The sequence below is a fragment of the Morone saxatilis genome, unplaced genomic scaffold (assembly GCF_004916995.1).
Source record: "Morone saxatilis isolate NCDOM2014 unplaced genomic scaffold, NCSU_SB_2.0 Contig19, whole genome shotgun sequence".
NCBI lineage: Eukaryota > Metazoa > Chordata > Actinopteri > Moronidae > Morone > Morone saxatilis.
Window position 1 is genome coordinate 23407998 of NW_023339751.1, and position 21845 is coordinate 23429842.

At 42.3% G+C, this 21845-nt stretch overlaps 2 protein-coding genes across 2 annotated transcripts in view; both read right to left on the reverse strand.

The window, feature by feature from the left end:
* Nucleotides 1-21845, reverse strand: part of LOC118329834 (reticulon-3-like) — a gene marked incomplete in the record, with an annotated part of 46178 nt that overhangs the window by 15305 nt on the left and 9028 nt on the right. Inside the window, 5 exon segments of the mRNA XM_035664154.1 lie at nt 745-803; nt 1517-1563; nt 1810-1879; nt 3671-3809; nt 4993-5200. Of these exon segments, the coding sequence (XP_035520047.1) occupies nt 745-803; nt 1517-1563; nt 1810-1879; nt 3671-3809; nt 4993-5200 (523 nt within the window).
* On the reverse strand, nt 13927-21821 carry LOC118329832 (titin-like). The gene has a single exon (XM_035664151.1). It carries the CDS (start codon nt 20499-20501, stop codon nt 18396-18398), a length of 2106 nt encoding a protein of 701 aa, XP_035520044.1. The 5' UTR covers nt 20502-21821; the 3' UTR covers nt 13927-18395.

Genomic DNA, 21845 nt, shown 5'->3' on the forward strand with positions numbered 1-21845 from the left:
CCAGAGTTGGTGATTGTTGGGAACACTAACAGAGACGGTTTTGGTTAGTTTTATTTAATTTCTGTCCAGTTTGAAGTATTTTGTGATTATCTGTGAGGTAAAAAGACCGGTTTTGTCAATGGAGTCTGGTTGGCTTGGTCTGACATGCTAATGCTCTAGTGCGACATATGTGCAGCCTGAAAGCAGTACCTGCAGACACTGCTCAGGCATTACAAAAAACTATTTGTGTTATGTTTTAATGTTAAAAAGTATAATTTATCAGTATTTTATTTATAATTTTGTCAGAAATAAGACCATAAAGCAGCTCTTTGTAGTGAAGATGCTGACAATAGCACCTGAGTGAGAAATTTTCCAGGACAACATAGTTAATTTCCAGGATATTGGGTCATTTTTATCAAATTATCAGGTGTTTCCATGACTGGAAAACTATTTCTAGGTTTTTCCAGGTTCATGTTCAAATCAGAATCAGATTCATTCATTGTGTGTCCCTGCCTCATGCTGCTTGTTTTAGGTTGTGCAGTTGTCATGGCAACAGAAACACAGCTGGATCATTTGATCAACTGTAGTGAAAACCTAAAGCGAGTCTGAGGAGGTAAATAACACAGCTATTATCTGTTAAAGGTTTCCATCTCATTTTTATCTCACTATTGGAGAACGATTAAAAGCAACTTCACAAAAACATGCAGCGAGTGTCAGTTCACTGTGGACATGTACGCAAGAAGAGATTCAGGGATGAAAACTTACTTTCCAACGACATCTTTAACCTTGTTGTTGACCAGAGCCAGGTAGTGGTCGATCTGAGCCTGAAAACACACACACACCACACACACACAGATTATTAATGGGAGAGGAAAGAAGAAAAGTTCTGATACACAAATTTTTCAGTTTTATGGCTTTACTCTTATTGTCTTCTTTCTGTTTTATTTTCAGGCTTTGGACCTCAAGCTGTTATTTTAATGAAACTAAATGTAGTGAGGTAGAAGTATTAAGTAGCATTAAATATATGATGGCAATACTCAAGTAGCTCTGAGTTGTATAAGAGTACAGTACTTGAGTAAATGTACTTCTTTACATTCCACCACTGAACTTTTCACATGCTGGTAAACAATGAGACTGCTGTTGGTGATGTTGACAGAACAGCTTATAATGTTCTCACGAGTTTGAGGTTAAAATGGAAATAAAGTCACGCTGTACTCAAAATCAATAATACACTGACGTCTTGTTTTCACACTAAAAGTCATTCATCGACACATTTGCCTTTAAGTTGTGTTTTATTTTTGACTCATTTTACTTTTGTAAAGCTGTAAGGATGTTTGGAATAAACTAAAATGTGCAGATGTTTTTCTCATGTGCACTGGGTCCATTAAAGACAAACAGCTGTCAGACGGACAGCAGGAAAATCTGTTTGAGGGAAAAAATTTTCTTAAAAAACTAAAGTTAGTGCTGATCCTCGGATTTCTCCACAAACAGCATTTTAAAGGAAATGTTGAATTATTATTGCGACTGTGGATCTCACCTGGTGTTTCTCGTAGACGATCGGGCAGCTGAACACTGCAATCAGACCTGAAGAAGAAGACAAGTTGCATTTTGAGTGAACCTGAACTCGTTCAGAAACTCAGATTACAGTTACGGTTTGATCTTAATCAGTCAGTCAATGAGTGGGCCTCAGTATTTCCATATCACCACCAGATGGGGCCAAAGAAGAAATAATATCTCCCACAGAAAATTAACTGATACATCATCAGTTAAAGCCTCTAAGGCTGATGGGAAATGAAAGCTTCGTATCAGCACACAAGACTGTTTCCTCACCCAGAATAATAAGAGTGAGCCCGTTGAACAAGGCACCGACGTAGGTCAGGATCCACATCAACACAGCAAACTGCAGAGGGAGAGAGAACAAACGTTTAACGGACATGAACAAGAACAACATGCTTTCTATAGACCAGAGGAAACACTCCACATTGGTTACAACTCCTTTGTGTTTTAGGGGTCAGAGGTCACACGTGCAGTATTCAATAAGCAGCTATGATGTTAAATGGTACACAGCTCATTCCTCCAACAATCATTTTAATGAAAGAGGGAAATGAATAGGGTTTATTGGGGTCAATACCACTGAGAGTTTCCTCTCAGGAATCAATTAAGGTTCAGCTCTTCTCTGTATTCACTCTCACAGCATTATGCAGGAGACATAATGCTGCACAGTCTGAAGAGAGACCCTCAACGTAATCTAAATACTGATCAGAGAATATCTGGACACATTCAGAGGAACAGAAATATCTCAGTGGCCATGTTGTGCTCTCTACATGTACCAATAACATGATTGACTGTACTATGCAAAGAGTTTTCTTTTTGATTCAAGTTAATTGTTCATTCCTATCAGTTCTAAACCTTCAATAACGTTAACATGCTGACAACACTGATATATCGTTATAAAGAAGAAAATTCTACAACCAGAAAATATTTAAGTTAAGTTTGATAAATGTCTCAAAGTAAAGCATTGAACGTGATTTAGTGGCATCTAGTGGTGAGACTGTAGATTGCAACCAACTGAAAACCCTTGATTCAACCATGAGTGTGGGTTCAACATAGCGCTCCTCTGTAGATAAAAACAGCTCATTCTAAGGAATGAATCAACTCAACCATTTAGGTTTTTTGAGCGATGTCACTTTGTTCAAACATCCAGAACTGTTCACTGGTCGTACACACACCTGCCACTACGACAACATCCAAAGCTCAAAAGCTTCAGTCTTCAAACTAATCTTCACTTTGTGAAACAGACCTGAACCCTGAAGCAGTTTTAATATATGAATGTTCAGTGTGTAAAATAACATGACAGCTTTTCTGCTCGTGTTAATGACCAACTGGAAAACAGCCGGAGCCAACATGGCTGCCAGTGAAAAGAAAGCCAACAGTTAGATTTCTGACTGCAGGCTATGAGGCAGATTTTATGTGCGTGACATTTTGATGACCTGCTGGTGTGGTTGTAAATATTCTCTGCTGGCAAAGCAGGGAGAATAACAGGAAATTAATCAGAGGCAGAAGAATAACACGAACATCCCATAATACATCCACACGTTTGTAATGAAATGTGAAACATTCGTGAGGCTCACACACATCTGACCCTGATCAGATTAAAAGAATCGGACTTTTTTGCCCTCTTAGTGAATTTCATGTGATCCGTTATTGCGGCTGATGGACTGAGTGCAGATCTGTATTTGGACTGCAGGTCGGAGAGCGGGAGGGTGCAGGGAGGTGACGACAGGCCTCTGACAGCTGCAGAGCTCTCAGTGTCTTATATTAACGCACTGTAGGTGCTACCCATTAACACAGCTGATCCATGAGAAACCAGCGACTGAAAGGACGGCAGGTCTACATCACGTACAGAAGACCACCAAATCAAAAGTAAGACCCAACAACAAACCAAATAAAGATAAAGGTTTTCACAGAGAACGCCAGCTGTTGGGTGGATTTATTTCAACCAAAGCAGAGTTGGTGATTATATATATATAAAAAACCTTTAAAAAACAATGAAAAATGTCTAGCTCTTGCCAATATTTGCAACTTACCTATTTTTTCATGTTAAATGTGTCATGTGTATGTGTAAATACTCTTTTCCTTATAATAATGATCATTTCAGGGTCCAAATATTGTGAACCGGAGTCGTTCTCACCTTGATGGAGTCGACCAGGTCCTCGACCAGGAACAGGCGTCTTAATTCACCAAGGGTCTTGTTGAGTTTGGCCAGAACCATGTCGCTGTACTTGTGGACCATGTCCTCGGACAGTGCCACCTCCTGGTCCAGGTACTGCCTGAGAGGGACAGCAGAGTAGCAGGTTACACAGAGCAGAGATGGTGAGGATCAGACTAATAATGTGTATGAAAAATGAAAAGCTTAGTGTGGTAATAATGTCACACAGAGTTGCTCACAGAAAGATGATTAAAGGAGTTTTACTTGAAAACATGACATCAGCTATTGAGGATTTCTGAAGGATTCACCTTAAGATCTTTCCAGACATGTTTGTCTGACTGCGGTGTTTCCTCTTCTATGCAGCTTTAATCTTTCTCACTGAGGTTTTCAAACTGTAAAATCTGTAGAAATCAGCCTGTAATGCCACTCTGAGCTCACTTTTCCCCAGTTTATGTTAATCTGAGCTAATTGGGCTTTAATGTGCTGTGAGGTCAGTTTGCAGACCAGTGGCTGAAAACACTGTAAGAAGGTTTTGTCCAACAGCCAGGAAGGAGGATAAGCAACCAAACAAGACTAGAGTGAACAATCCACTCTGCACAGTAACTCACTGCTTTACTGCTGAATAAACAGATATTTATATATTTCTGTGTTGATGGGGCTCTGTGACCTCTGACCTCGTATGTTGGTTAGAACATAAATATTGAAACAAAGTTCTTTATCACAATACGAAATTAAGATTTGGGCGTGACATTTATCATGATATCAGCAGACAGGTCCGACTGCCCGCAGCGCTGACTGATAATTAGGATTAATCAGCTCATTGATTTCTGTGATTGGATTGAGTCAAAGTCCCAATGAAAGCAGACAGGCAGAAGACTCTGGGAAGATCTTTTTTTCATAAAACTGGGCAGCCTATACAGTAGTACCAGAATGCACTGGGCCACAGCAGATCAATAAAATGGTTATTTTGCATTGCTTGGTTTTGGCTTGTCCGTTTTCAAGCACAAAAAAAAAAAAAGCTAAATGGAACACAACCTTACTTAGTATCATCGGTAACACTTGCGATTACCCTACTATTTAATGTCAAAATGGCTGCTGTGAAAAAAGTCTACTTGGTGGGAAACAGGGTACTCCTGACCCACACCTCTCTTCCCAGTGTTCCTGTTTGGAGCCTTGATTGCAGTGTTTCTGAACCATTCATTTGACCTCGGCTTCCTGTCTCACCATCACATTATAGTTTGTTAGTAATCATGGATGTTTGTATGCGCTACTGACTTTATTCCTTCTCTCCTGCTGGTACTCACTTGAATGGGTGTCCCTCATCTGACTTCTGAATGGCCTGCAGGATGCCTTTGTATATCCTGAAGCAGATGGTGACGGAGAGCAGAGCCAGGCCGATGTAGGAGCAGACGCTCACAATGCTGCACACCATCAGAGAGAGGAGGAGCAGCAGAGCGGCGCCGAACACCACGCCCGTGGTCTTCACATCACGCCAGTAGAGGAGATCCACCACTGCAAGAGGAAGAGGAGGAGGAAGAGTGTGGGGTTAGGGTCAATCATGCAGTGAGAAGTGATAGAGCTCTACTTTATGTCCTTAAGTGATGTCTGAAAGTTGTGTAGCAATTGTGCTTTAAAGCTCCCCTCCGTCAGAAAATCAGTGTTTCTTCTTGTTCATACAGTGTGCTGTTTGAATGGCTGTCTGTGCAGATTCAAGCACCTAGAGAGGATGTTTTTCACATTCATCCTGCTGAAAGTGGAAAAGTTTCTGAAAAATCTGATTTTCAAGGGGGGCCTGGGGCCCTACGCAGCAGGATTTGTTGACATCACAACACATAATTAAAGCACAGTCCAGTCCTGGTCCAGTATCCAACCTTGTACAGTGTTGATGTAGAAACTTGAAGCCACCAGTTGCACCATCCACTCAGAGAATGGACTTTAGAGTGAAGTAGGAGACATCTTCGTGTCGCAGCAGGAAAACTTTAGAAATTAACAACATTTACATATTCAGAGACTCTGGAAGATTTAATGAGGTAGAAGGATTTTAATGTGTAAATTATACTTTTTTTGTGGAAAAAATGCATTATTTTTCCAAGCAGACTATCTGTATATGTTGTAATTCATGTCTGGAGGGGATCTTTAATATTTTGTTTGGCCATTTGTTGAACAGCAACAGAAATTAGTTATTTTTTACATTATTTGGTTAAATTATATTTGATTTATAACTCAAATATTAAACCTCAATTGTGCAGATATTGTTAAAAACCTTTAAACAAAACCTTTTTTTGTCATTTTTTTAACAAGTAGCCAACTACTGATTGTTAACATGCCCAATAACTGATTGTGGACATCGTGGCGCCTCGTACATGAGCCTGGATCAATGAATGCTCTTCCTGCCCTTCGTCCACACGTACCATGACATCATACATCATGACATTGTCAGGAAACACGAGGGAGACTCACTGGTTGGAGTAAAGAACAAATCAAGGATCAATTTGTTTTGGGTCCAGATGAACTGTGACAGCCACTCTTACAGAGTGACTCAGCGTCGAGTAAAAAAGACCTCAGGGAAAATCGATTTCAAACAAACACTGTTTCTGTCTGCTGACCCTTAAAACTGCTTCAGTTCTCAGCCAACTGTCACATGGATGCTGCATGTGATTGTTTGAAGGTGGAGCAACTGTAAGTCTGTCTCCTCCATCACTGAACCCTACTCTGCTGGAGGTCAAAGGTCGCAGCCATGGTCAGATTCATCCAGTTTTAAAATCCCTGCAGCTTCTGACTCACAAACTTCCCTCTCTGTACTTTCCTCAACTTCCCCCCGATGCCACAATAATGACTTCCGAGTGATGTAACACCAGATCCGGCGGGCATATTGGAGGTCATCAGCTTTGACTTTCATGAGCATTATTTTATGATGTGCCCCCAAAAACATTTCCATCCCAGTTTACTATTGACGTTACGAAACGCCACAGCTCTTAATTTTAAACTCATGAGTTTCCAATTCAGATTCCTGTGGATGAACACTGAAACTCGTCTGCCCCCCCCGCTTAGTGTCCTTTTGTTTAGATGAACAAAATGGCTGCTTACAAAAAGAACCGAGAACAATAATAATGATGGTATCTTACATTTTTCTACAGTACGGTGACATGCTTCCTGTTTGGCAGCATTTCACAGACTCAAACTGTGATGAAACCAAACTTCTAGCACTAAAACTAAAAGCATTTTATGGCACAAGGACCAATGATTAATCAGTGGATTGACAGAAAATTCATCATCAAATGCTCACTAAGCTCATAAACTTTGTCTTTACCCTTCGCCATTTTCTCACTACTGGTCAACTGAGCATGTGCAACTGAGATGAGAAGAAAGCTAATGGCTAACCACTTCTACTACTTCTATCTTTAGCTCAGAAAAAGTTTTGTTTTATTATTTTTTTGTGGCTAGATTTACTAGCCCGACCTGGCATTTTGGTGATCCTTATTGTTGAGCTGAAGGTTTAACTGAGCCATCGGCATGGTCAATATTATCGGTCGGGTTAACCAGTCAGTGTTAATTATTAACAGTGACTGGAGGCAAAACTACAGGTTCTTCTTCAGTATCTGAAGTATGGGTGCTGCAGGGAGCTCCTTTGCTCAGATGTTAGATGGGGGTTGGACTTCGCTGGGAGACAGCTGAGCTCATGACCTGGGTCCTGCACCGAGCACGCTTATATTTCACCAGGGAATTCCAGGCAGGTCAGTGGACAATATTAGAAGTGTACGAGTCCTGGGTTTCCTACAGGCTCTGACGTTGCTCACAGCTGACACATGCTGTACTTTCTGACTCTGAACGACAAGAATGCATCATGTCACACTGCGCACCAGAATCTGAGCGCTTCTGCCAGCAATTACACAACTGAAGAGCCTTTATAAATGTATATCTGTATTTAAAGTTCACTTCTACAGTCAGCAAGTACATGATCCACACTAAAAAAGTATAAAGAAGTCCCAAGGTGTTACATACATCCACAGATAAAATGTGTTTGCTGATAAGTAACTGAGGCTGCAGGCTGAGCTGATGTTTTACAGACAATGGTAGGTGCAGTGGGCAAGGGCGGCCATGTTGCTCACTACCGCAGACTGACTGACCGGCCACAATATGTTTGGCAGCTGGCCAAAGTATTCAACTGCCAATAAAAGAGCTTATGAGGCGGAAAACCTCAAATCAGATCTCCCGCAACAAGTTGTTGCCAAGTGGACAAATCCAATTGACATCTGCACTCATTCAACATAGGATGCTTACCAAGGTACGATTAAGAGCTGAACTGAGGTCGATCAACAACATGTACAATAATCACACAAAAATTTGCAAAGGTCACAATGAAGTAAGCTTCTGAAGACGTCATCTTGTAATGAGTGAATTTGGGATTTTTCATAACATAGAATAGATAAAAAGGCCAGCAGGTTGAATAAATAAGTAAATGTATTGTTAGTTACTCGCCTATTTAATACAACCCCATGACAATCAAGATTCAAAATCTATAATTTTGTATTGGTAATAACAATAGCCAGTCCACTATAATGCATAAAATCTATCATAACTGTGTTTAACATCAGTTACTTTATATTTACATCTGTACAAAGTTTAATCAGCTCCTCTGTTGCTTGGTAACCATTCTGCTCAGTGGATGCCCAAACTAAATCAACTGAAGCTATTGAACTACAGTCAAGTTATCTTATTCTTTCCAAACAGAGAAGCTGCTGCTTTATAATGACACAAACTACAGATATTGGGCTTTCCACTGATTCCAGATCAGATGAGAGGGGTTTCCAGGAGAGACAACGCCTCTGGGCTGGTTTTAAACAACTGTGAAAACACACAGTCAGCTGGCTCACTGAAGCTTATTGTAAATTCATTAAACCAGCAGCTGCTTTCTATTCGGGAAGCTTCTCGCTTATCGAGCAAAGCGGGATGTAACTGTGGGCGTTGACACCTGGCTCGTCCGGCTGCTGATAGCTGACCGCTAGCTCTCCCCTCGTTATCTTACCGCTCAGCAGGCTAACACCATGTTAGCTCTGTTAGCAACACGGCAGTCGGTAGTTGGACAGAGAGCCATTGTCTGGGTGTAAAGACAAGGACTGCGCAGCCAACACGAGAGGAGGAGGAGGAGGAGGTGTGAAAGGAGGAGGGTCCGCGGTCCAAATGTGGCTCCCTGGCTACATAAGGTAGCAGGCGTGCTAGCATCGCCGGAGCTAAAAATAGACCCGCATCACAGCGAGCTAAACCCTGGCTGCTGATCTCGTTTCACTTCTGGCTGTGTTTAATTGCCAGCCCGATCCCCCCTCGCTTCAAAATGGACAGTATCCCGAACGCATTTTTGTATCCTGTCTGTCAGCCCCCCACCGGCAGCCTAGTCCTCACCGCGGGGACAAAACGTCAAACCGTCCGGCATGACCTCCGCAGGCGGCCCGATCCGCCGTCAGCCCTCCCCCGGGCTCAAGCCTCACTCCCGGTGCTCATGCAAATGCTGAATAAACGAGCCATAACCGTACGCAGAGGCGTTATGTAAAAGAGTTGAGAGACGGTCGGTAAACAAAAGATTATGACCAGACTAACCCCGTTTGGCGTCCATCTTGAACCTCCGTTAAGCATGCAGCACGGCGGCTCCGCCTGGCTGACGCGAGGTGAGAGAAGGGGAGAGAGACATAGACTAAGAGAGGGAGAGAGAGGGACATGCGCAGCTCGGCTCTATCTGTTTGGATGGAGGGACGCCTGATTTAGTTCAGACATACACATTTAGTTTTTTTTAATATTTTAAAACGTAACGCAACGCCGTTTACCTCCATACTAAACTGAATAATGAACATTAAAGAGGAAAAAATGCTCTGAATTCTCAGTTTCTGATCACAATGAGACCAAGAACACCTCACCATTCTTCCCTTTAATTTCCTTTAAATTAACTGGAAATACATCTAACAGAAAAGACCCACCTTATTCAGTACTACACACAGGTCTTGTTTATCACTGTCTTATGTTAATATAAACTAGTAAAAGTCTTCATGTCAGATTCACACCCACTTTATGAATGACTGCACAAATTACAGAACTTCCTTTATGCATTTCCTTCAACATGATCCCGTCCACAGTAACGGTCTGACACACAAAGTAAGTTCATCCACATAATTAATCTGAAAATGTCAATGATTGCATTTAGGGTGGTGGAAACACAGCGCACACACTCACTGTTCAAAGTTCAGACATAGGTGTGTACTGAGTATACTGTATGTGAAAGGTTATCTGTTATCGAGAAGAAACGGGTTTTCTAATGAGGATTAGGACAGCAGGAAGAGGAGGGTGGGAGGGGTGTTGCATAACCCGGCTGTAAAAGGACAACTTGCTCCAGAAATGCAGAGCAGAAGAGATAAAAGTTAGGAATTCAAATCCAACCCGCTGGAACGGAAGAAACCCACACTGTACATCAGAGGGCTGCTAGAGTCCAAAATCCATGTAAGGAACTACAGGCTGCCCAGGAACAGCAGGTGCATTCTGGGAGAACTGCAGTTTTTTTGTGAAAATGAAACACACTTTATACTCAGTTTCTATCTAACACAAGGAGTTTAACTGGTTAGTCAAAATGTATTCCTGTTGCCTCCATACGACCTACATAAACAAACAAGACCATCAGGGAGAAGACTGGCTATTTCTATATTGCCTTTCTTTTTGCCTGCCATCGGGTCGGATTCAGGCGGATTCCTCTTGAAATCAATAAAACAAGGTGGTGGAAACACTACTGCATTAGCCCACAGTGGCCGTAGCTTTAAGTAACCATTCAGTGCTAAAATTACATTGCAGATAACTAACATTATACTGCATGTACCGCTGCTCTGTCCCTTGGCACCTGTATTGTTGGACTAAACAAGACATTGTCTGAACTGTCAAAGTGCCGCAGGCAGTCTTTAAAACCATTGAAAACTGTGAAACTGAAGCAAACGTCCTCTCTGCAGGTAGATGGGACTGAAAATCATCTGTTTATGATACATCATTCAAACTGAGAAAATGACGTTGGTCCCCATGAATGATGCAGACACATCTGGGACGAACAGGCCTTGAAGCCCGACATGTACTGTATTTATGAGACATACACAACAATCTGAAAGAGTTGAGACCAAGAAAGACACGGAGCGGGACACTTTACAGTTGGAAAACCTTGTCAGCACTCTAAAATGATTCATCAGTCACAGTCGCAACAATAAACGGAAATTCAACCAATTCCTGTGAATTCTGCGCCACCTTAAAACTTTATCTTTACATATTGACATTAATGCTGATCCTTTGAGTCATAGCTCATCAAACTCACTTCCTTGTTTCTAGTTGTGAAGATGCAGACAGATTTTATTCTCGCTGAAACAAGATATCCTGGAGAAAAAACAGTCACTAAATACAAATAGTCACTGATGGACCCAAACGACTAATCAATTAACTGAGTGATGGTTTCAGCTCTGGTCATTGGTTATGTTAATAAACCGTCATTAGACATGTCAAAACATATCCAATTTGTATTTAATCGGCTAAAACAAAACAAACCTCCAGAATGGACCTTTAAATCTGTCCTGAACTTTCACCTGCAGAGTATTTTTTAAAAGGGCCTACCCCTTTTCCAAACAGTTTCCAGATTGTTCTGTGTAACAAACCATCTAGGAACTAACTCATTATTGTTGTGCAGCTTAAATAAACTTTTATGATCACTGAATCCAGCTGGTCTTTTTCCCCAATCATGATGATGATGATGATGATGACGGGGAAGGACTCATGACAAATGTAGGAGAGAGGTCAAAAAGATGATGATGGTCCTCATTTCTAACAATAGAAGCTGCTCAGTCTGACTTTGCAACAGAAAGCTTAGCTTGTTTCACTACAGTTGCAACCACAGAGCCTTTTCCACACACACACCAAAGACTGCTTAGTCACTGTGCGACTGGGTCTTGTAGTGTCACACAAACCTTCCTGACAGTTACAAAGCAGTTTCTTCGTCTTTTAAATACGTGTTCTGCTGCTTTGCGGCCCATACTCATCAATGACGGCTCGATGAACAGAGCCGAGCTGACACTATTATGACAAACACACACACACACAGCACAAAGGCTTCAGTGTTGAGATGAGGAGCACTACAGCCTCCGATGATGCAACGACAGCAGCACTCATGAAGATCAGCAGACAGCATGAGATAACATGCTAATGCTGACAGTCTACATAAACTTTATCAGACTACATTTCCTTTTTATGATGGACGTTTTAGTTTCACATTCATAAACAGTAATTGAACGTTGGAGGAAGTTAATGCAGTTTTACTGCCATCTAGTTGAAACACAGCTTCTCAGTACCACCTTTACCTCGAAAACCCTCAGGAACTATTTCCTGAAGGACACCTGAAGTACAGCTGCATCCACACGCTTTAAAAACACCCGATGAGGACCAGGCGGATTGCTTTTCTTGGTTCTAGATGATTGTATATCGAAAATCTTAGTCATTTTGAATAATGTTTGTACAATATGATCAACAATGGATTTGTTTGTTAAGTAAACTGCACACGTTGAGGTTGTTGTGCACATATGGCGTTGATAACACTCCTTAGGCCTTCTGTAACATTTATTGTAGCACCACAAATAGGATGGATGAATTAAGCATTTGACATCGGAAGCTTTTCTTTATCAATTAAAATGCAGATCACTTGGTTAACTTTGTGGTTGCTCTTTAGAGATTAATATTCAGTTTACTATAATTTATGACGACGAAAATCCACAAATCCTCACATTTTCGAAGCTCGAAGGATGAAATGTTTGGAATTTTTGCTTTAAAGATGACTAAGGATCAACCTAAAACCAAAGGAGTTGCCAGTGAGTTTTCGCTTGATCCACAGGTCTAAGGTGTAGTGACGATTACACTCCCTTTCTCAATTTTCAACTTAAAAACATGACTTGAGTGGCGGGAACAATAACGATCCCCGAGCTCCTGAAACCGGACTTGATAAAACACATCGTACATGGACAGAACACACACGCAGTAAACATGGGGCCTGTGCAGAAAGCTGTAGCCCTGACTCTCTTCCAGCTCATTAGCATATCCCCGGCACACTAACCAATCATTAAACTGCCAGCTAACGTCACTCCACTTGCAAATCCCTCCCTGCTCCTCTCCTCTACTGTCTACCTTTGGTCACAGTGGCCGACTGGCTGAATGTCCAAAGGTCCTCTCTGTGACTGCTGCAGTCGCCCAAGGACGAGACCACACAGCCCAGACAAATCTGCCATCATGTACCTCGGAGGACAACTCGACAAACAGTAGCAACCTGACCAAACCATTTCACATGACTGCCCCATGAAATCAGATATATTCTACAGTCCAGAATTCAGAATGACATTTTTTCTCTTTTGTCTCAAAGTTTTCAAAGCTTGTGTTTGAATCAATGGATCCAGCAGAGGAAGACGTTCAGCTGCATGTGCTGCAACGTCTGACTCCGTATCACCAAATCGATCTAGTTCGTCTCAGTTTAAGCATCAATGTCAAATATGTCCTAAAGTCCGCATGAAACGAGAGCCAAAGCAATAAAAAACACAGGCTATCTGGGACTGTTTCTCCCCAAAGCACCTCGAGCAGACAGCTTCCACTCTGCTGTGGTCACAGAGCAGGACAGTGACACTGCCAGCCTCAGAGAAACTGTCCAACAACAAGTCAAAGACACAAAGGTGGAAGAAAGGTGGAGGTATACCCTGTTCTCTCCACTGCTTTGCTGCAGGCTCGCACTCCTTTTTGTCCACAGAGTTGTTCTCCATGCCGTCCGATCAGCAAACACACATTCCAGACGGAGAGGGACCGAGCACCGCTAAATGTAAATGCGAGTAAATGTGTGTGTTCAGCTGCAGGAGGTGCTGGTGTAGGAGGAAGAGGAGGAGGAAGAAAGAAAGAGTGGGAGGGAGGGGAGAACCCGAGCGAGGCTTCCTCTGGGGGAGACGACTGCAGCGGGCGAATGAACTCTCTCTCCTGCAGGCGTGCTGTCAGCTGACCGTCTGCTGCCAGCGCTCTGACGCAGCAACTATAAACGTCTCTGCCTCACCTCCTCCCTCCCCCTCTTCTGCTCATGCTTTTTGGCATGCTCTCCCTTTCCCTCCTCCCCCTCACCACCGCCCAATCTGATCTCCCTTTTTTCCTCCCTCTAACTTCCACCCCCCCCCCCCATTTTCCCCTTTCCCTTCATGCTTTATCTCACCCTGCTTTTCCTTCGTCATCCCTCCTCCTCCCTCCGCTTTCTCAAATCTGCTGACGAAGCAGTGAGAAGGAGCCGATGGATGACTTCTGTCCGTCTGTGTAAAACACATCTAAATACAACAGCTACAGATCTCTAGAACAATAAAGCTGCACACTGTTTTAACGAAAGCAGGCAAAAAGGGAGGAGGATTGCACATGGTCAGCTGTGAGTGATCACATATCCACGTATCAGATTCCTGTTCTGTTTAGGACAAATTGTGAAAAAGCTAATCAAAGTTCAAAGAGCCAAAAGATAAAGCTTTCAACTATCTTGTCTCGGTTGCCCAACAGTCCAAAACCCACAATTTTGGCTCATCAACTAATCGAGTGATTGCTCCATCAATTTGAAATTTACCAAACTTCCACTTTTGCACAAGCTCTTGTACAGCTACTTTACAAAAACCTGTAATATTGGAGAACCGTGGCCTCTTTTGTTAAATGAATAAAACTTTTGCAGGAAGAACATCCTCTATTTCACAAAGTAAAGCATCACAAAGCTTCAATCATTTCGTATCAGTACTGAACCCGAATCTTTAACTATATCGTTTTTTATACTGTAAACTGCTCGAGTGGTTCAAACTTTACAGTCCCCTTCTTTAGTGTGAACAAGGACGTTAGGGAAAATAATGCAAAATAATGGTTGGTTGTCTGCCAGTTCGCTTAACTGCTGCCAAGATTTCCGAGCATTTACACGCCGTTCTCCCAAACAGGAGAGCAGGAAACGCACCAAAGAACAAACAGAAAAACATCTCAAATACAAAGAGAACTGACTAAAGCCGGTGCATGCTTACAGGCTGGATAGGATACAACTGTATATATTAGGTATCTTATCAACTGGTCCGTAGTGAGGGAGGGAGTTACACTTCCTCTGAGTGGTAATCACTGCTTTCTTCCACTAGAGGGCACCTGTCTCACTTTATAAACTCCTCTACCTCCCCTCTTCTTCGCTCTTCAAATCAAATTCAAAGGCTCTCACTTATAAAAACTCATTTAACAACGACAAAAGAAGAAGAAGACAGGGCCTTCAGCTGTAAGACAACGTCTGGATCAAAGAACCCCTTAGCAAAATCTATATGGATTGATCTGCATGAGACTGTTTCATGCTTTTGAATATTAACCCTTTTATAATGATCTAATTTACTACAAGTATTACACAGTCTACATACAATTACAATTAACAGGATTTTCCATCTAGTCCAGTGTCTGACCATTTCACCACGAGTCGTCTCCAGTGATGACCTGCAGTTCATGAAACAGTGTACTGCAGTGGTGAAAGAGAGGCGGTTACATAAAGGAGAAGTACAAAGTTTGTCTCTCTGAGGACAAAGCAGCCCACAGTGACCCTTCACCTCCTTCTGAATCACTTCTTTACTGCTGATGTTATCCACCGAGGTGATAGCACACAATCAGTCATTACTCAGGTCATAAAACTGTACACTACAGTTACACGTTCAAAGGCAGATAGTGACACATTTCCTTGTTTTTCCAACAAAATCAATGTAAAGCAATATCTGCATGTTAATGAAACCATTTGAATGTATTATTAGGCAATAATCGATGCTGTTATTTTCTTAAAATCCTGCCTGTGGCACATCAGTGTAGCTGTTTCACCTCAAATGGCTGATTTACTAACAAATGACAGACAGAATGAAAATGAGTTGGCAACCTCTCGTCCTATTTCCAGTGGATAGGAAACGGTGTCAGATATTACCGCGGGCATGTTTTTATAACCACATTTACATGGGTGGTGGGTTGAGGCCACAGGCCGCCACAGAAAGAGCAACCAGCTTTTAAGTGTGTTCAGACCTACAGCAACATGATGAACAAATCCCCTTATCACCTAAAGATTCATCCCGTTGTTGGGATCAATGGTAAGGGCAAATGCTGGTGAGATTAAGTCAGCAATCTCTCCTCTTATATATTGACCACCTGTATTTTCTTAATTTGATGTGTGTGAGACGTTTCTGGGTGTTTCTGCTCCCTGTCTGTGTCATGGACGTATAACGAGCTTCAGGTCTGTGTGTCAGTGTGTGTTTGACCGAGGGCGGACAGATGAAGCTACACTTCAGTTGCATTCACCAAAAAAATCCAGAAATAACCTTGCTTTGTCACTAACGTCATGTCCTCTCTTCATTTAGTCTCCAGGTAGGAGGGGGCCAACTTGGGAAACAACGGATAAATCCTGCATTGTATGCCTTTAAGATCACTACACAGATGCCATCAAAACCCCTTTTAATACCAACAATTAGTCGATGAATTGAGACAGTTAGTCAGTCAATCAACAGAACAATTGATTATTTTCAGTCACAAATGTGAACCAAGATGTGTTGCTATTCTGTTTTATATCACAGTGAATTGACTATATTTGGGTTTGGATTGTTGTGCAGACAGAACAAGACATTTTTCTGTCTATTTTCTGACATTTTATAGATCAAACAACTAAATCCATAAATCCATAAAATACTTGTAATAGGAACAAATACTGTGAGTTGCAGCCCTTATAATAACAACCTTTTGTTGCTCTGTATGTAAAGCCATAAAACACAAACATCACTCTGGTATCAGTAGTTCATCTCAGATACGCTATTCAGATCAGTAGAGAAAAAATTCCAAACAATCCGTCAGTGAAGCAACAAATAACGAGAGCTGCTCCTAGTGTGACAGGACGATCAGGGAGATTTATGTTCAGATCGCAGCTCTGCACCTCAAGTTGCATAATGAAGAACATTTGCTGAGTGGTTTCTGGGTCGAAGAACCCTTTGTGGGCCTGCCAGTGTCGCAATGCAGGGAGGAGGAGGAAAAGGAGGAGGAGGAGGAGGCTTTAATTAACAGGAGATCTTTCCAACACACAGTTACCGCTTCGGCAGCTTGTCCCAAAGAGCAAAGTCCTACTGCTCTACTTACACAGAAGCTCTAGTGTCTGCAACACTGTGGATGTGTGTGTGTGTGTGTAAAGGCATTAATATAAGTGTGTGTATATTAAGTGATCAATATCAGTTCAAATAAAACTGAGTCATCCATTAAAATGAAGACTAAGCGATGTTGTCTTCAGAGAGACAGCGGAGCCTCGGGAGCGATTCATCACTTCCTAAAAGCCCTGAAGGAGGCCGCTCTGCATCTGTCTGATAAACCATCTGAAATATCATTACATCACAGTTTTATTCTCGCACACATTACCTCAGGGCACAATAAAGACGAACTACAAACACTGGGTTTTACAGATTAGAAGATTTTAGACTTGCCCTGGATATTAGAACTGTGGCAAGTCTAAAATCTGGTTTGGCATCATTACGGTTATCAGATGGACTCTTAAAATAAATAATAAAATGCATGAATTATCCACTTTTTAATAGAGAAAATACCCTCCCAAAACTTCCAGGTACAAATTAACTGATCAACCAATCCTCCTTAGGGCTATTTTCATGAATTGTGAAAAAAGTAGAAAAAATTGCCATTACATAAGAGCGTCTTCAAATGCCTTGTTTTGTCTGACCAACAAACCCCAAAGATATTCAGATTACTGTGATATAAAAGCAAACAAAAGCAGCAACGACTCACACTGGAAAAGCTGGAACCAGCAAATATTTGCCACTTTTGATTTATTAAATAATAAATCTAAGTAAATAATCAGAGTGGCTGGTGGACAGAAAGTTCAACAACCTATAAAGTCATTACAAGTCAAATTATGTGGCACAGAGGTTATAACTAAATGATATTCAGCATTTAGCTTCAGGTACATAAAATCTGATGCAAGCATGTACTGGGTGTGGGAGAGATTGTAAAGCACAAAATAAATCAGAGTGGCAGCATATTCAGTCAGTTACAGGGCGTGGTTGGCCGCTCTGTGTGTGTGTGTGTGTGTGTGTGTGTGTATGGTTGTGAGTGTGTGTGTGTGTGTATGGTTGTGAGTGTGTATGTGGTTGTGAGTGGGTGTGAGTGGGTGTTGGGGTCTATAAGGTGGTGTCTGGTTTCCAGAGTAGAGAGAAGCTAAAACCAGATGGAAAAGGTAATCCAATTCGACAGCAAAAATGCTCAGAGGGCAAACAGAAGCATCAGTACAAGTGTTTGTAGGTGGTTAACAATTAAGAAAAACCAACATCTCTGTTATCTAAGTATAAATAATATAATCAGTGTATTTAAAAAAAAAAGACAATAAAAGGAGCTCTTGTTTTTAACAGAACAGAAATAGTCAAATAAATCACATTTTACTTACCACATCGTAAAATGTAAATTCATAGATGAAATAAAATGATCAGGTACACAGAAATGATGTTAATCTGATGAGACAGCAACGCACAAATGCAGCAAAAGCACAATGGAACACACAACCACACAAATTAAACCGCTAAATGCAAGGGTTAATTTTCAAAGAAAAAGCAAAAAGGGACGATGCAAGAAAGGAAAGGTGACACTAAGGAGAGAGGGACTAAATACCGGCTGCTGGTTGGGTGGTTGGGAAAAAATTACTGAGGAGAACAAAAGAGTGAGGATGAAAATTATGCCGATGAACATGGAAGTGCCAGTGAAAACTGAGGAGGATGTGGGGGGGATGGTTTCCATGCCTGAACTGGTATATTTTACCTGCTCTTATGTTCACGTTCGGCATCTTTAACAGTTTGCCACCCTCCGCACTCTTCTTAGCGACCGCCTCCTCTGGTTTGCAGACAGGGGAATGGGTGAGTGGAGCTTGGGATGGGGGCTGCTGAATGTCGAGCTTCTCCAGCTCTGCCTTGCTCTTCTGGGGGGAAGCCTGGGTGAGGAGGCGGTAGGAGCTCTGACTTGGAGCCTCTTCTTCAACCTTGGGGGCCGGGACTTCTTTTGTCAGAAGCGGAGCAGCAACTGGAGCCACATCTTTCTGCCCAAAGCTTAGATCATCATCATCATCGTCATCATCCATGGGGATCTCTGGGGGCATGGAGGAGGCAAACTTGGAAGTATCCAGAGCCTCAAGAAACTCATCGATAACACCCCTGGGTGGTCGCTCAATGAACTCGAACTCCTCAGAGGAGACTTCATGCTCAGAGACCTCCTCAGCCACCTCTGGCTCCTCCAACTCCATCGTCAGATCCTTCTTCTCTGTTTCCACCTGGAAGCTGGCAGGGTTCTTGGCCATGGCTTCCAGGACTGGTGACAGGGAGTCTGCTGTTGGCGATTCTGAATCGGAGTCCTCAGCGGGGGTCTTTTTGCTCTGAAAGTCGAGTGGCTCAAACTTTTCCGTCATTTTGGGAGAATCATGGCTTGAAAACCAATCTTTCTGCTCAATCTTGACAGGTTCCTCTTCCTTGACCTTAGTTGGGGTGGTTTCCTCTGCCTCTTTGACAAGATCAAATGAGCCAAAGCTTTTGTCGTCTTCGACTTTTGCTTTGTCAGCTGTTTTCACTTCCAACTCTTCAGTCATCTCCTTTAGGAGGGACACTTTAGCATCAAAGGCAAACGGGTTGTTAGCGGACAGATTGATTGGTGGGTTGGGGGACTCCATCATCCTCCGTTCAAGAATAGGACTCCGCTCCTCCGGGCTTCCCTCTGAGGAGCCTGAGTCGATTTTGTCATGGTTGAGTGGAGAAGACTTCAGGATGTCTGGAAGCGATGGTGGCAGAGCAGAATCCTCCTCTTCCTCTTCCTCTTCATCATCATTTTTCAGACCAGATGAGAACTGACTTAGTGACTGCATGAGCGAGTCAGTAGCCGTCTTGCTTATCTCAAATGTTTTCCCCTCGTCTAAGAAAGAGGGTGGGATATCCTGGGATTCTCCACTCTGGCCATATTGGACCAGATCTGGAGTGGGACTCTCTGACATTTTTGAGGCCCTGCTGTCGGACTTGGAGTCTCCAAAATGGGAGTAGCCACTGTCTGCCAGTGGGGAATAGCCCTCAAATGGGTTATTATTCTTCTTCACCTCATACATCAGGTCATCATCTTCATCAGACTGGTTGCCGTGCAGGTCTTGCTCATACCTGGAAGAGCTAATGGGAGCTGTGTCCTTGGAGAAGGTATCCATGGAGACCTTGGAGTTGTCTTGAGATGCTAGAAATGGTGAATCCCAGTGCTCTGTTGGGTTAGAGGAGGCAAGGTGAGACTCAGGGACCATCATCTGGGGATTCACGGGGGAGGGGCCAGTGGAGGACCTGTCTGAGCTAATCAGCTTCTCCTCAGGTGAAAAGGAAACTCCGCTGTCTTCGCACGGATTATGAGGCCCTGGGTCTTTCCCTAAACTCAGGTAAGGACCAGCTAATGGATCTAGAAGGTCTTCCTTATTCTTACTACGGCCCGGTCCAGAATCACCCTCTTCACCCACCCAAGGCATGTCCTTGGAATGAGTAGTAGGAGGGTCAGTGGAGAAGGAGCCCAAGGGTACAGCAGATCCCGAAGTAGGGGGCTGGTTGGGACTCTCAGTCAGAGAGAGCTCCTCCAGAGAGTCAGGGGAGTGAAGAGGGGAGAGAGGAGAGATGGGAGCAGGGGAATCACCCTTCTGCCCAAGTGCTTGAGTAGAGAGGGAGGAGGGAGAATGCAATACAGCACATATCAAAGACATACTCCATTCCTTACAGTGCCCACCACACCTGGGGAGAACCACTAGGACCAGACAAGTGCTGCTAAAAGGTTAGCTGTGGCTGGTAGACAGTTCACGCACAGTTTGTGTAAATGATCATTTCTGTTCATTCTAAAAAGCCTGACCGTATGAACACCACCTGTCAAAAGCGTCACAAAGTGTGTTTTAAACGATCGTAATTCCAGAATCTTGATTTTCCTAAAACTAGACTTTTGCAAATATTGCAATTTATCACAATATATTGAAGTGCAATCCCTGTATCATAAGTATTGTAACACCAGATTATTGCCAATAAACAGTCTTATTATATTGTAGTATGCAGTAAGTACAGTACGTCAAAACTGAAGGAAGAAGTACAGTAAATCCTCCGGCGGCAGTGGTAACCTCATCTTCTAGTTTTCTTCTAGTTAGTCAATGACAGACAAAACTAAAGTCACTGCCTCTGCTCGTTCTCCTTTTGTGAAGTGTGTGATTTTTTTTTATGTCATACAATATTATTTTGGAATTTGTCTAGTAAAGTGGGATCTTTGATGTCCAGCGGTTTCCCTACTTGACTTAGTTCAAGAAATGTTTCAATTTTTACTTTTTGGCATTCAATTTTCTCAAATGTAGCAGCAAATCTAAAGAACCTATAAAAAGAGGAGAACTATCTTTTGACTATTGGAAAAGGCAAATCAAGTACACCCCAAGTACGGAAAGAAGCATTTTTGTCTACTACTTTTAAAGCTTTATTAGTCAGCTATGTATTTTGGATCAAACAGGACTACAATGAACGCAGAGAGAGCAGACTACCTTCCACAGTCAAGATTCGGCAGCATTTGTCTGGTGGTCTGATCGGTCTACCACCGTAGTTTAATGCATCGTGGTGAAATAATCTTTTGCCCCAGGTCTGGCGCCAATAAACCATGCCTAGTGTGTCTTACCAACACAAACTGTTATGTGATGGTAGATAATGATTCCTCACAAAGACCTTTTTTCAAAATATTATAAAAAACACCAATATTGTTTCAGGCCAGTCAATCACTGAGGAGAATCATTATTCATCTACAATTGTGTAAATTCATGTCAATCTACTCTACAGCAACAATCACATGTAAGTCACAATGCAGCACAAACACAAGCAAAGTCAAACATCAAATTTGGTGTTTCAAAGATACTCAGTACAAATCCGCAAGCATCCTATGTCAATGCTATTATAGGTGACAAAAATCTACAGCTTCTTACATGCAAAGGGTTATTTTTGCCACTTAACTGACAAACAGGAGAGTGAACTAAAGAAGTAGTTAAAGAAAAGTAAAAGACGGGAAAACAGCGAGCAGAGAGAAC

Bases quoted from the DNA above. Each gene is read 5' to 3' on its own strand.
- LOC118329832 (XM_035664151.1), bottom strand. From the start codon at position 20,501: ATGTCTTTGATATGTGCTGTATTGCATTCTCCCTCCTCCCTCTCTACT.